Source organism: Corvus kubaryi, unplaced genomic scaffold (genome assembly GCF_017639235.1).
Source record: "Corvus kubaryi isolate FWS band 111438036 unplaced genomic scaffold, C.kubaryi_AGA036_p1.0 78, whole genome shotgun sequence".
NCBI lineage: Eukaryota > Metazoa > Chordata > Aves > Passeriformes > Corvidae > Corvus > Corvus kubaryi.
Genome location: NW_024582065.1, coordinates 2175162 through 2186599, shown reverse-complemented (window position 1 = coordinate 2186599; position 11438 = coordinate 2175162). Strand labels below are relative to the sequence as shown.

At 61.4% G+C, this 11438-nt stretch overlaps 3 protein-coding genes across 10 annotated transcripts in view; 1 reads left to right on the top strand and 2 right to left on the bottom strand.

Moving 5' to 3' along the window:
* LOC121676191 (protein Niban 2-like) overlaps positions 1-1617 on the top strand; it is a 32675-nt gene extending 31058 nt beyond the window's left edge. Inside the window, 1 exon segment of the mRNA XM_042052372.1 lies at positions 1-1617. This exon segment is cut by the window's left edge and continues 9 nt beyond it. Coding sequence (XP_041908306.1) covers positions 1-311 — 311 coding nt within the window. The 3' untranslated portion in view covers positions 312-1617.
* Positions 1584-6991, bottom strand: SLC31A2 (solute carrier family 31 member 2). 2 transcript variants are annotated; one of them, XM_042052373.1, is made up of 4 exons: positions 6470-6982; positions 3858-3924; positions 3002-3170; positions 1584-2453 (listed from the first exon to the last, which is right to left on the bottom strand). In XM_042052373.1, exons 1-4 carry the CDS (start codon positions 6854-6856, stop codon positions 2285-2287), a joined length of 792 nt encoding a protein of 263 aa, XP_041908307.1. In that variant the 5' UTR covers positions 6857-6982; the 3' UTR covers positions 1584-2284. The 2 variants fall into 2 exon arrangements, with proteins under 2 accessions (XP_041908307.1, XP_041908308.1); XM_042052374.1 differs by having other exon boundaries at positions 2297-2453; positions 3006-3170; positions 6470-6991.
* A 1296-nt stretch (positions 6992-8287) lies between these two features.
* The window catches only part of LOC121676277 (collagen alpha-1(I) chain-like), a 72884-nt gene continuing 69733 nt past the window's right edge, over positions 8288-11438 (bottom strand). For 6 of the 7 annotated variants that reach the window (XM_042052579.1, XM_042052580.1, XM_042052582.1 and 3 more), the window contains 9 exons: positions 11258-11311; positions 11131-11148; positions 10927-10980; positions 10678-10740; positions 10289-10454; positions 9942-10048; positions 9436-9516; positions 9010-9198; positions 8288-8694 (listed from right to left, as the gene is read on the bottom strand). In XM_042052579.1, coding sequence (XP_041908513.1) covers positions 8545-8694; positions 9010-9198; positions 9436-9516; positions 9942-10048; positions 10289-10454; positions 10678-10740; positions 10927-10980; positions 11131-11148; positions 11258-11311 — 882 coding nt within the window. In that variant the 3' untranslated portion in view covers positions 8288-8544. Of the gene's footprint in view, positions 8695-9009; positions 9199-9398; positions 9517-9941; positions 10049-10288; positions 10455-10677; positions 10741-10926; positions 10981-11130; positions 11149-11257; positions 11312-11438 lie in introns of all 7 variants that reach the window. The other variant, XR_006020409.1, reaches the window with a different exon arrangement.

Below are 11438 nucleotides of genomic sequence, written 5' to 3'. Positions count from 1 at the left end.
ATGTCCCATCCGAGGCTGAGGTGCCACAAGCCACACCAAGATTGTCCGTGCCAGCATCCCCCGTGCCCGGAGCTGACCCCCCATCAGTGTCCAGTGTGCCACACGCCACACCAGCACCACCCAGCCCCCGAGCCGATGTCCCAGCAGAGGCCACGGTGCCCCACGCCACGCCAGCACCACCCGGAGCCCAGAGCCCGTCAGCAGCGTGCGCCCAGCACAGTGACCACGAGCCAGGCGAGCCCGGGGAGCGCAGCCCCCCACGGCCCAGGGGCACCACGGAGAGCGGTGAGGGGGTGCAGACTGAGTTCTAGCCCCAGCCCCTGCCATGGACTGGCCCCGGTGACACCGGGGCTGGGGAGGGGGACAGGACCCCCGGGGATGGAGAGCAGCACCGCGGGAGAGGGAGGGGATGGGGACACCGAGACCTTACTGCCTAACGGGGGTCCCGCTGCCGTGGGGGGCTGGCCACAGCCACAGCCCCGACTGGGTCGGACTGGGGGTGGCCCCAGCCTGGCACGGGGCATCCCCTGCGCTCTGCTCTGTCCTTCTTCTGCCTTATTTTCTTTCCTACTGAGGAGATGCTTTACTGAGGAGCTTTATCTGCCCCCCACACAGTACCCGGGGCTGCCGGGGGGCTGGCACTAGCCCTGCTGAGGGTGGGTGTGTGGGGACACTCCTGGCTGTCCCCTGGTTGTCCCCTGCCCCAATCTGGGGCGTTTCCTGGCAGCCTGCCCACCGCCATCCCCCGCCGGCCGGCTCCAGCAGTGCCGGTGGGAGCGGGGGCTGCAGGGGATGATGGACAATGGGAGGGCAAACGGGGGCCAGCAGCGCTGGGGGCTTGAGCCACTGCAGAGGGGGCAACAGCTGGGGCGGGCTGGGCTCCTGGTGGCCAAGATGGGCTCACAGCTTCCAGGCTGAGCTCATGGCATCCAGGCTGGGCTTACATCATCCAGGCTGGGCTCACAGCACCCAGGCTGGACTCCTGGTGCCCAGGCTGGGCTCATGGCACCCAGGCTGGGCTCACGGCACCCAGAGCCCACCCCCAGCCATCCTCACCCCGAGGTCTCCTGGCAGCTGTTTTAAGTTCAGAGTTCAGTCCCCAGGGCAAGGTGGCACTGGGGCCGTGTCCCAGCTGTGCCTGGCAGGACTGGGCTAATTCCAGGCTCAGATCCCTGGGGACTGGAGACATCCCAGCCCTTGCCCTCCAGAGCTCCCCAGCTCCTGCTGTGATGGCCGAGCAAGGAGCAGGGGTTTGCTGACCCCCCCGCCAGCCCTGCCCATGTGGGGAGGGGGACAGGGCGGCTGCAGCCCCCACACAGCGATGCCAAAAGCCCTGGAGGTGCTGGGGGTCTCAGGACTCCCGGGTGTGACACCTGGAGCAGGGCCCAGCGCCCCGACACCCACCTGTGCTTAGGTGCCACCTTGCTGCCTCAGAAGGGTGGTGCCCAGCCTAACCCACTCAGGGGGGCCCCCAAAGTGCCTCGGGAGGCCCCCCTCAAAGCGCCTTTCTCTGTGACCTTCCAACCTGTCTCTTCCAGGATATTTTATTAAGAAAGTTATACAAATGTTTAAAGATATGCTTATAATAATTAATAAAATGGAAAAGCTTTATTTAAAGCCAGAGGAGAATCTCCTTATTCCCTGGGTAGGGCTGGGGATCCCCAGTCCCACTCTGACAACCCAGGGGTGCCACAGCCTGAGCCCACCCAGGGGTGACACAAACCAGGAGCAGAGCTGAGATGATTTTTATTAAAAGGGGTGTCCTGAGGAAGCAGCAAGAGGCACCTGGAGCAACATTTTCCCCCTGGCACAGCCACACTGAAGCGCTGGCAGGAGCGGGGTGGGGGTGGCAGGACCCCCCCAGTGTCCCCAAAGGCACTGTGTGAAGAGGGGCTCGGTGCAGGGCAGCTCTGGGCAGGAGGGCAGCTTGTCCCAGCTTGTCCCTTCCCCCAGCAAGTCACCGGATCGTTCCCGTTCCATCCAGGACGAACCTCCTCAAAAAGCAGGGAGGGGAGGAAATGCCAGCACCCCCCATCATCACCCGGACAAAGGTCCCTGAGAGCCGGGGCACAGCCACCAGCCGAGGCCGGTGGCAGCGTGGCGAGTGCCGGCCATGGGGCTCCCCGTCCCCAGAGCGGGGCCAGCCCTGAGGGCCCCCAGCGAGTCCTTGGAGTTCTGCATCCCACAGAGCACGGGGACAAGGACAGAGCCAGCAGAAGTGACAGCAGCTATTCCAGACAGAGGAGCGGGAGGTGGGACACGTGTGCCACCGCCCCGGGGGGCTCTAGCCCCGGCCCAGCAGGGGGTACACCATGAAATAGCCCAGCGTGGAGCCCACGATGGCCCCCAGGAAGATCCAGGCGTTGTAGGACATGACGGCCAACATCACCATGTAGCCCAGCACCACCTGCACCACGTGGAGCACTGTCTGGCCCACGTGGAACCAAAACCACCTGGGCAAGGAGATGGGAAATGGCATCAACGAGAAGCTGAGGTAGCCGGAATCGCTTCCCACTGGGATCCTGGAGCGGCCAGAGTGGGGTTTGGGGAGTGGGGAGAGGGGTGGGGGCTGCAAACAGCAGCTCAGGGAGAAATCCTGCTCCGAAATCAGTGAGGCTGGCAGAAAGAGCAGCCTCAGGAATGGTCTGGGATTAAATGCAAGAGGAAAAATCCAGGGCTTGGCTCCAAAGGAAGGACCTGCCAGGGCCAGGCTTGTGGGAACTGAGTTGCTGCTTGTGCCCATCCCCAAACCAGGAGGACCCTTCTGCACCCACAGTGGGTCCTGGAGGGGAACATGAGCCTCCAGACACCACCCTGGACATCTCCCACAGGACCTGGAGGGGCTGGGCTGCCCCTGGAGCCGCCTCCCCAGGCTGTACACACCCCCGTTCCCCGGGAGCCTGCAACTCCTCCTCACAGCCCCTCTCCCCCGTGCGCTGGCCATGGGGCACAGAGCCATCCCTGAGCCCCCCAGGTGGGTGCCAGGGGGTCCCTGTGGTACCTGCCCTGCGCAGGGCCGCTGTCCCCCTCCTGTGGCTCGGTCAGGGCCTCCTGGCTGAGGCTGCGGGGCAGGGCCAGCAGCGCCCGCCGCAGCAGCACGGCCTTGCCCATCTTCACGGCCTCGTAGAGCACGGACAGCAGCAGGATCACCAGCACAGAGAGCACCATCCCTGCAGCAGAGACATCCCCACGCTGCTGTGGGGCTGACAGGGGCACGGCAGGGCCCAGCACGGGGTGTTTGGGGATATCCATGGGGTGAAGTGGAGGGCTCCTGGCACTGGGGTGGGGCAGCGGCGTTGTTAAATGGCAGGAAATGGGGTATTTACCTTTTTAATTCACAGAATTAGGTTGGAAAGGCCCTTTGAGATCATCAAGTCCAACCTGTGACCTAACCAAAGACCACCTTGTCACCCAGCCCATGGCACCAAGTGCCACATCCAGTCTGTCCTTAAACACCTCCAGGGACAGAGACTCCACCGCCTCCCTGGGCAGCCCCAGCCACCCTTTCTGTGAAGGACTCCTTCCTAATGTCCAGCCTAAACTTCTCCTGGCTCAGCTTAAGGCTGTGTCCTCTTGGGACATGGATGGAGGGATGGGTGGAGGGAGGGATGGATGGACAGAGAGAGAGATGAAGGGATGGATGGATGGATGCATGGATGGATGGATGGAGGGACAGAGAGAGATACAGAGGGATGGATGGACAGATGGATGATGGATGAAGGAATGGATGGATTCATGGATGGGTTCATGGATGGATGGATGATGGGTGGATGGACCCATGGATGGATGATGGACAGAGGGATGGATGGATCCATGGATGGATGGATAAATGGATGTCCCAGGGGCTGGCAGCCTACCTGTGGGGTTGTGGACATTCCAGAAGTCAAACAGCAGCACCACTGTGTCCGAGAAGTAGAAGGTCATCTGGAAAAGAGGCCAGGAAAGGGCACTGCTGGAGCCCCTGGGGGTGCTGGGTGCCCACACTCAGCAGGCCCTCACACCCCACCCCAGGATGCTCATCTGGGGTTTTACTGAATGGTGCAAGTTTTTGCCCAGTTCTGAAACGGGAAGAGGAACTTGCATGGACAATCACAGTCACGCTGACTGGGTTAAACTCCTCCCGTGACCTCCAGCAGGACAATTTTCACCCCCAGCAGCAGCTCCTGTGCATGTCTGGGCTGGGAGAAAAGCCAGTTTGCCCTTGTGGCAAAGAGAGATGAATCCAGGACTTCATCCAGCTGGACTGGAGGAGGGAAGGTCCCTGGGAACACCACCCACAGCCTGAGGTGAAGCTGGTGGGCAGAGCCTCTGCTCCCAAACCTCCTGCACCGCCAGCACACCCAAAAACTCCACCACCAAAGCACCACCAGAGCCACCAGTGCAACCACCCAACGATGGGTGCCACCCCAGGGGTGCTCCCTGGCAGAGGAGCATCAATCCCGACACTGTCCAACCTGCCAGGACCTACAAAGGCACCATCCCTGCTCCTTCACCCCGCTGGAACAGGAGGAGCAGGAATTGCTCTTGTGTAAGACCAGCTCCAAGCTCGTACCCAGCTGCCAGGTCTTGCTCAAAAACTGGAATTTCATTGGGTTTTTCATCCTCCATTCATTGAATCTCTCTCAGAGGTGTTTGTGGAGCTCGTGGCCACCCCTCTCCCGCACGGATCCACGTCTGGATCCTCTTTCCTGCCTTTTCCAACACCGGCAGAGGTGACTGACAGGACCAGGAGCTGCCTCAGCCAGAAATACCATCCAATAAATCTGCTGGGGGTGTTCACCACAGCCCGGCTCTGATTACACCCCTGGGCCCTCCTTACCCAAAGCACATTAGCACACGTAATTGGCTCACCCTTTTAAGCCTCCTTTGGCCACTAATTAATGATAATTAGCCTTTAACCGAAGCTATTTCTCCTTTACAGGTTTCACCCACAGGTCTGTAGGTGGTGGAAGGAGCAGGTGACTGTTTTAGGGATGGGGGTTCCAGGGTGATTTAAGAGGTTTCTGAGGGGATTCATGGGGTTCCAGGGAGATTTAAGGGGTTTCTGAGGGCATTCATGGGGTCCCAGAGAAGTTTAAGAGGTTCCAAGGGGATTCACGGGGTTCCAGGGAAATTTAAGGGGTTTCTGAGGGCATTCATGGGGTCCCAGAGAAATTTAAGAGGTTCCAAGGGGATTCAAGGGGTTCCAGGGGGATTTAAGTGATGGGCAGAATCAGAGTCATTAAGGTTGGAAAAGCCCTGTAAGATCATGAAATCCAAACATTAACCCAGCACTGCCAAGGCCTCCACTAAACCCTGTCCCCAAGTGCCACCTCTCTTAACGTTTTTTGAACAATTCCAGGGATGGTGATTCCACCACTTCCCTGAGCAGCCTGTTCCAGAGATCCAGAAGATCCCTTTGCTGCCCCAGCCTGGGGTGAAGCCACATTTTTGGGTGCCCAATGTGGGTGTGGCACCAAAACGATGCTCCTTGGACCTTGCTCCTCTCCTACAGAGAGATTTCTCCAGTGGGCAAAGGCCAAGAGGGCGAAATCCTAAAAATCCCTGCATTCTTTCCAATCCCAGGCCCAGGGATGTTGTTCAGAGCGATGGGATCCTGTCCTCCCCCACCTGCCCACGCGGCAGGGATTGAGGTGAGGCTGCGCCCAGCTCCTCCTCCGCAGGAATTCCCCCAGGGAAAAACAGCTGCTGGGAAACCTCCTGTGCTCAGCCTGCATTTAGGGGCCGGATCCACTGCAGTTTCGGGGTTATTCTTAGCAGAACTGCACAGAGCGGTGTCAGGTTCCAGAGGGGGTTTAAGGGGTTCCAGAGGGGGTTTAAGGGGTTCCAGAGGGGATTCACGGGGTTCCAGGGTGATTCATGGGGTTCCAGAGGGGGCTTAAGGGGTTCCAGAGGGGGCTTAAGGGGTTCCAGGGGGGATTCACAGGGTTCCAGGGATATTGAAGGGGTTCCAGGGGGGTTTAAGGGCTTTAAGGGAGATTTAAGGGATTCCAGGGGGATTTAAAGGATTCCAGGGGGAAATTCACAGGGTCCAAAAGGGGATTCACGGGGTTCCAGAGGGGGTTTAAGGGGTTCCAGGGAGATTGAAGGGGTTCCAGGGGGGTTCAAGGGGTTCCAGGGGGGATTCACAGGGTTCCAGGGGTATTGAAAGAGTTCCAGGGGGGGTTAAGGGGTTCCAGGCAGATTTAAGGGATTCCAGGAGGGTTTAAGGGGTTCCACGGGGGGATTCACGGGGTTCCAGGGAGATTTAAGGGATTCCAGGGGGATTTAAAGGGTTCCAGGGAGAAATTCACGGGGTTCAAAAAGGGATTCAGGGGGTTCCGGCAGGAGTTTTAAGGAGTTCCAAGGGGGAATCCACGGGCTTCCGGGGGGGGATTCATGCGGTTCCAGGGGGGGATTGAAGGGGTTCCAGCGGGATCTCCGGCGTTCCGGGAAGGACTCCCGGTGCCGTGCCCGCCCCGGGGCTCACCTGCATGGTGGCGGCGGCAGCGGGCGCGGGGCCCGGCCCGTCCCCTCCGGCGCTGCTGTCCCGGTGCTGTCGCGGCGCTGCTGTCGCGGTGCTGCTGTCCCGGTGCTGTCGCGGTGCTGCTGTCGCGGTGCTGTCGCGGTGCTGTCGCGGTGCTGCTGTCGCGGCGCTGCTGTCGCGGTGCTGCTGTCCCGGTGCTGTCGCGGTGCTGTCGCGGTGCTGTCGCGGCCGCGCGGGGCTCCCCGGGAGCTGTAGTGCGGCACGGGCCGGGGCGGTGCCGGTGTTTGTCCCCTCCCCTCGTCCTCTGTCCGGGCTCAGCATCCCTGGGGACAGCGGGGTCCGGCCCCTCCGCGCTCCGGGGTTTCGCTTTCCTTTCCCTCCCTGCTCCATCCCGGTCCCGGCGCGGATCCAAAGCGCCCGAGGGTTTTCTGCTGGTTCCCCACCCCCATCACCCCCGGCATCCGGGGTTTGCACACTAAAAATGGTGAAGGTTTTTTGGGGGTTCTGGGTGGCTCCAGGGAGAGCTCAGAGCCCCTTGCAGGGCCTAAAGGGGCTCCGGGAGAGCTGGAGAGGGACTGGGGACAAGGGATGGAGGGACAGGACACAGGGAATGGCTTCCCAGTGCCAGAGGGCAGGGCTGGATAGGAGATTGGGCAGGAATTGTTCCCTGGGAGGGTGGGCAGGCCCTGGCACAGGGTGCCCAGAGCAGCTGGGGCTGCCCCTGGATCCCTGGCAGTGCCCAAGGCCAGGCTGGACATTGGGGCTTGGAGCAGCCTGGGACAGTGGGAGGTGTCCCTGCCCATGGCAGGGGTGGCACTGGATGGGCTTTAAGGTCTCTATTCCACCCAAACCATTCAGGATTTGATAATTTTATTCTCCCCATAGCCAGGCAGGACAAAGGGGAACTTTCCTTCCAGCTGTGACTGGAAGCACACAGCTGTTGGCTCTCTGCTGGGACACTCCAACCATCCCCATTACCCCTGGGAACAGGGTGTGCTGAGCTGCCCCTGCCTCCGTCTCCCCAAGTGCCACAGGTGCCAGTGTCCACAAAGGCACCCTGGGCATGCCAGCAGGTTTGTTTGTATGTCCCTGAGTGGGAAGGTGAGCTGGCATTGCTTCAACCCCTGCCTGGGCACAAAAAGCTTTCCCTGCTGCTCTCCGTGACCCCAGCGCGGGGTCTGACCCGGCTGCCACCCTGCTCTGCTGGCTTTGGCATCGCTGCCCAGCCTCACCTGGGCACAGGCACTTCAGGGGGTTAGAGCCCGAGCAGCGATGAGAGAACCAGCAACGCCAGTTGGGATCTGGGGGTTTTGGGGCTGTGCAGCAGAGAAATGGGGGTGCTGTAACCCAGCCGGGGCCCAGACTCCCCCTGGGCTCCACAGCCCAGCAGGACTGGTGGAGGCAGGGGAATTCTTGCTGGGAACAACAATAAAAAGGTGAGAAAGAGCAGTGCTGCAGCAAAGGGCTTCAATCCCACCCCTGCCCACCCAGAGCGGTGCTGCCGTGGCTCTACACCACAAAAATCCCTCTCGGTGAGATGGAGATAAAAGCGAGGCAGGATTTGGGGGGATGGATATTTTCACCCCTTTGCAGCACCAGGTGCCTGGCTGGGCTGGAGCAGCACCACACTCTGGGCTCTCCCAGGCTCATCAGGGCCACTCCCAAGCCCAGGCCTGGGGAATCAGTGCTCCAGTTATTTGTGCACTTGACCCCTTTCCCTCCCCTTTTCCCAAGCTGGCAGGAGTTTTGCTCCTTGCTTTTCTTTCGTTTAGCAGACAGTTCCCATCGATTATAATGACAGGAACCTCCCCCAGGCAGTCATTAAATCAGCACCTCCTCATCTGTAATATATACATATATATATATAATTTATAGAAAAAGGACTTTTGTAAACAATATTCCTCTGCTCCAGAAGGAACTGGAGTCCGGGGCATAATGCAGCTCCAAACACGGAGCTCGGACAGAACCGGCAGCTCTGGGGAACGAGTGGGAGCCCCGTGCCACCCCCAGTGGAGACTTCTCCCCACGGCTCCTGGGCGGGGACAGAACCGGCTGGCTCGGTTTGGGTGGCACCAGTTTCAGCTGAAGCAAACTGGTCCGACTGTGAAACCAAACTGGTGTGAGGTGTCGCCGTTGTGGAAGACAGCCAGGTCCCGCAGGGGCAGCAGCCACAGCTCCTCCGTGCTGAACTGGAAGATGGTGTCGGTGATGGAGGACTCGTTGTCCAGCTGAAATGACCACCGGGGACAGCTGAGTGGCACCAAACCCCTCAGCTGAGGGCCCGGAGCTCCCCCGGCTGCTCCTTGATGCACCCAGTCTCCATCCCCAGCCCCTCCCGGCTTCTCCAGGGTGGTGACTTCCCCCATGTCCCCTGCCCCATCCCACGACCAGGACAGCTCCTTGGGCCCGGGGAGTGGATGTTCTCCGTCCCATCACCGTGTGCAGCCTCATCCACCCGGTCTATCCCAGCTGTGGGGGTTCAAACCCTCTCCAAAGGTCAGGAGGCTTTTCCAGGCACAAAGGCCTCGCAGGGCCAGGCTCACCAGGCAGCCCTGCAGGCTGGCTGCGTAGCTGTGATCTCGGGAGTCGGCCAGGAAGCGGATTTCCTTGTCAGGCTGGGGCCGGCCGCGCTCCGGGGCCGGTCTGCAGGAGTACGAGACCTTCTGGGCGGCGCGGTGGCTGTGCAGGCGCAGGAAGCGGAGCTGCACCGGGCTGGCCCCCGCGTATTCCAGCTGCAGGAGAGAAAGCCGGGAAGCGGGGGCTGCTTGGAGGGGGCTGTGCTCCCCCCAGGCCAAGCCCAGGCAGGGTCCAGCCACCGCTAAAGCGCTGGAGTTCCTCGCACAAGGAGGGGTCACATCCCTCTGTGCACGGCTGGGGGACCTGGGTGCTGTCCCACCGCTGCGGGGTGGCACTCGGGGACCCCTGACCTCACCTGTGTGTCCCCATGGCTGTTCCAGCCGGGCACTCACCAGGAAGCCCCCGGGCAGGGTGCTGAACCACTGAAAGGTGCCTTCAGAGGTGTAGGTGCTCAGCCAAGCCTTGATGGGGACCTGAGGGGAGCGGGGACAATGTCACGCTGTCCCAGCAGGGCACAGTGGCACTGACAGGACAAGGAGGCAGCACAGGGCCTGTGTGTGTGGCCTGTCCTTGCAGCCTGGGCACGCACCGTGACAGGAGCCTCACTCCAGAGTGCCCCAACAGCTCCCTGCCACAGCAGTGGCCACCATGGCAAGGGATTGCTCACCATGGCAAGGGATTGGTCACCATGGCAAGGGATCGGCCACCACAGCAAGGGACTGGCCACCACGGTAGGAGACTGGGCACCACAGCAAGGGATTGCTCACCATGGCAAGGGATTGGCCACCACGGCAAGGGACTGGTCACCATGTCCTTCTCCAGCCCCACCAGCCCTTGTCCCCCCCCACCCCGAGGGGTCACTTGGGGCTGAAGCTGCCCCATGGAAGCCCCCCTGTACCTGGTTGTGGACGGGGGCTATGCAGGTCTCCCCCCCAGCTGTGAAGTTGCAGAAGGCCAACAGTGCGTCCTGGGGGCTGCCCTGGTTGGGGTCGATGTAGTACTGCCCTGGAGGGAGGAGGGGGCAGCTCCTGGCACGCAGGTTTGGCACAGGGAGAGTGCCACACGGTGCCATCCCACCCCAGCTGGTGGCCTGGCTGCCAGCCCGTTTCTCCAGGAATGCCTGTGAAGCCCATCCGACCTCATTCCCAAAATCCTTATTCCCTCTTTATTTCAAAGAGCTGCCTGTCCCTGCAGGGGCTCTGGAGCTCTGGCCAGCTCCAGGGGCACCCCCCATGCCCCTGGTACCGTCGGGCAGGCTGGGGTGAGCCAGCAGCAGCTCCTTGCAGGTGGTGGCCGGGTTGGTTTTGGTGCCGTTGGGATGCTCCACCAGGGCTCGGAGCTCCCGGCTCAGGGTGTCCAGCAGAGCCCAGACCACGGAGTAATTCAGGTGCTTGGAGGAATAAATGAGGCGCTGAAAGCAAAGGGAGGGGACATCACCTGACCATAAATCCCCCCACCAGGAGCATCAGCAGGTGCTGAGGAAGGGGATGGCCCGTGCAGGGGACAAGGACAAGCGTGGGGGCAGAGGGAACAGCTGGATCTTCTTGCTCCTGGTGCCCAGGGGAGCTCGGAAGCAGCAGGACATGGGACAGCAGCGCTGGCAGCCCCTTCCCTCCTGGTCAGGGGTCACTCACCTGCAGCTCCTCCTGGGACAGAACCAGCGCGGGCCCGCTGGGACCAGGGGGGCCGGCGAGACCCTGGGGACAATGACAGTGCTGGTGGCACTGGCTGCTGCCCACGGGCCCCCCAGCAGCTCCTCCAACAGCTCCAGCAGCTGGGCATCCCCGTGGAATGACAGCACGGCATGGCAGGGCCTCACTGCCACGGTTAGGGGAGCGAGGCACCCAAATTTTGGGATGAGGGGTGTTCGTGGCTCCGCTTACCGGCGCTCCCGGTGTGCCCCTGGGGCCCGGCAGGCCCGGGAAGCCTCTCAGCCCCTGCCAGAAGAGGAGGAGGAGAAGGGAAGGAAAGCGAGGTGGGAGATGCTGCTGTGCTGAGCTGCACCCCCACGGGCCCCAGGGAGGGGGAAGGAGGGAAGGGATCCCATGGCAGGGCTGGTCCTGCTCCAGCTGCTCCCCACCACTTACTTTGGGTCCAGACAAGCCCTGGAAGGAAAGGACAGGACCAGGATAAGAGGGAGGCAGGTGGGATCAAAGCCCCATCCCTGTGGGGCCAGCAGTGAACCCCAAACCTGCAGGAGGGGGAAGGACTCACCGGTGTCCCGGGAATTCCAGGGTGTCCCCGCGGGCCAGGAGGGCCAGTGTCACCCTGGAAGGACACCAGAACAGCTCAGGGCTGTGCACAGGACATTCCCCAGCCCTGCATCCTTCTCCAATCCCTTCCCCACGGGGGATTTTATATGGAAAAATAAGAAATTCACCCCAAATACTGATTT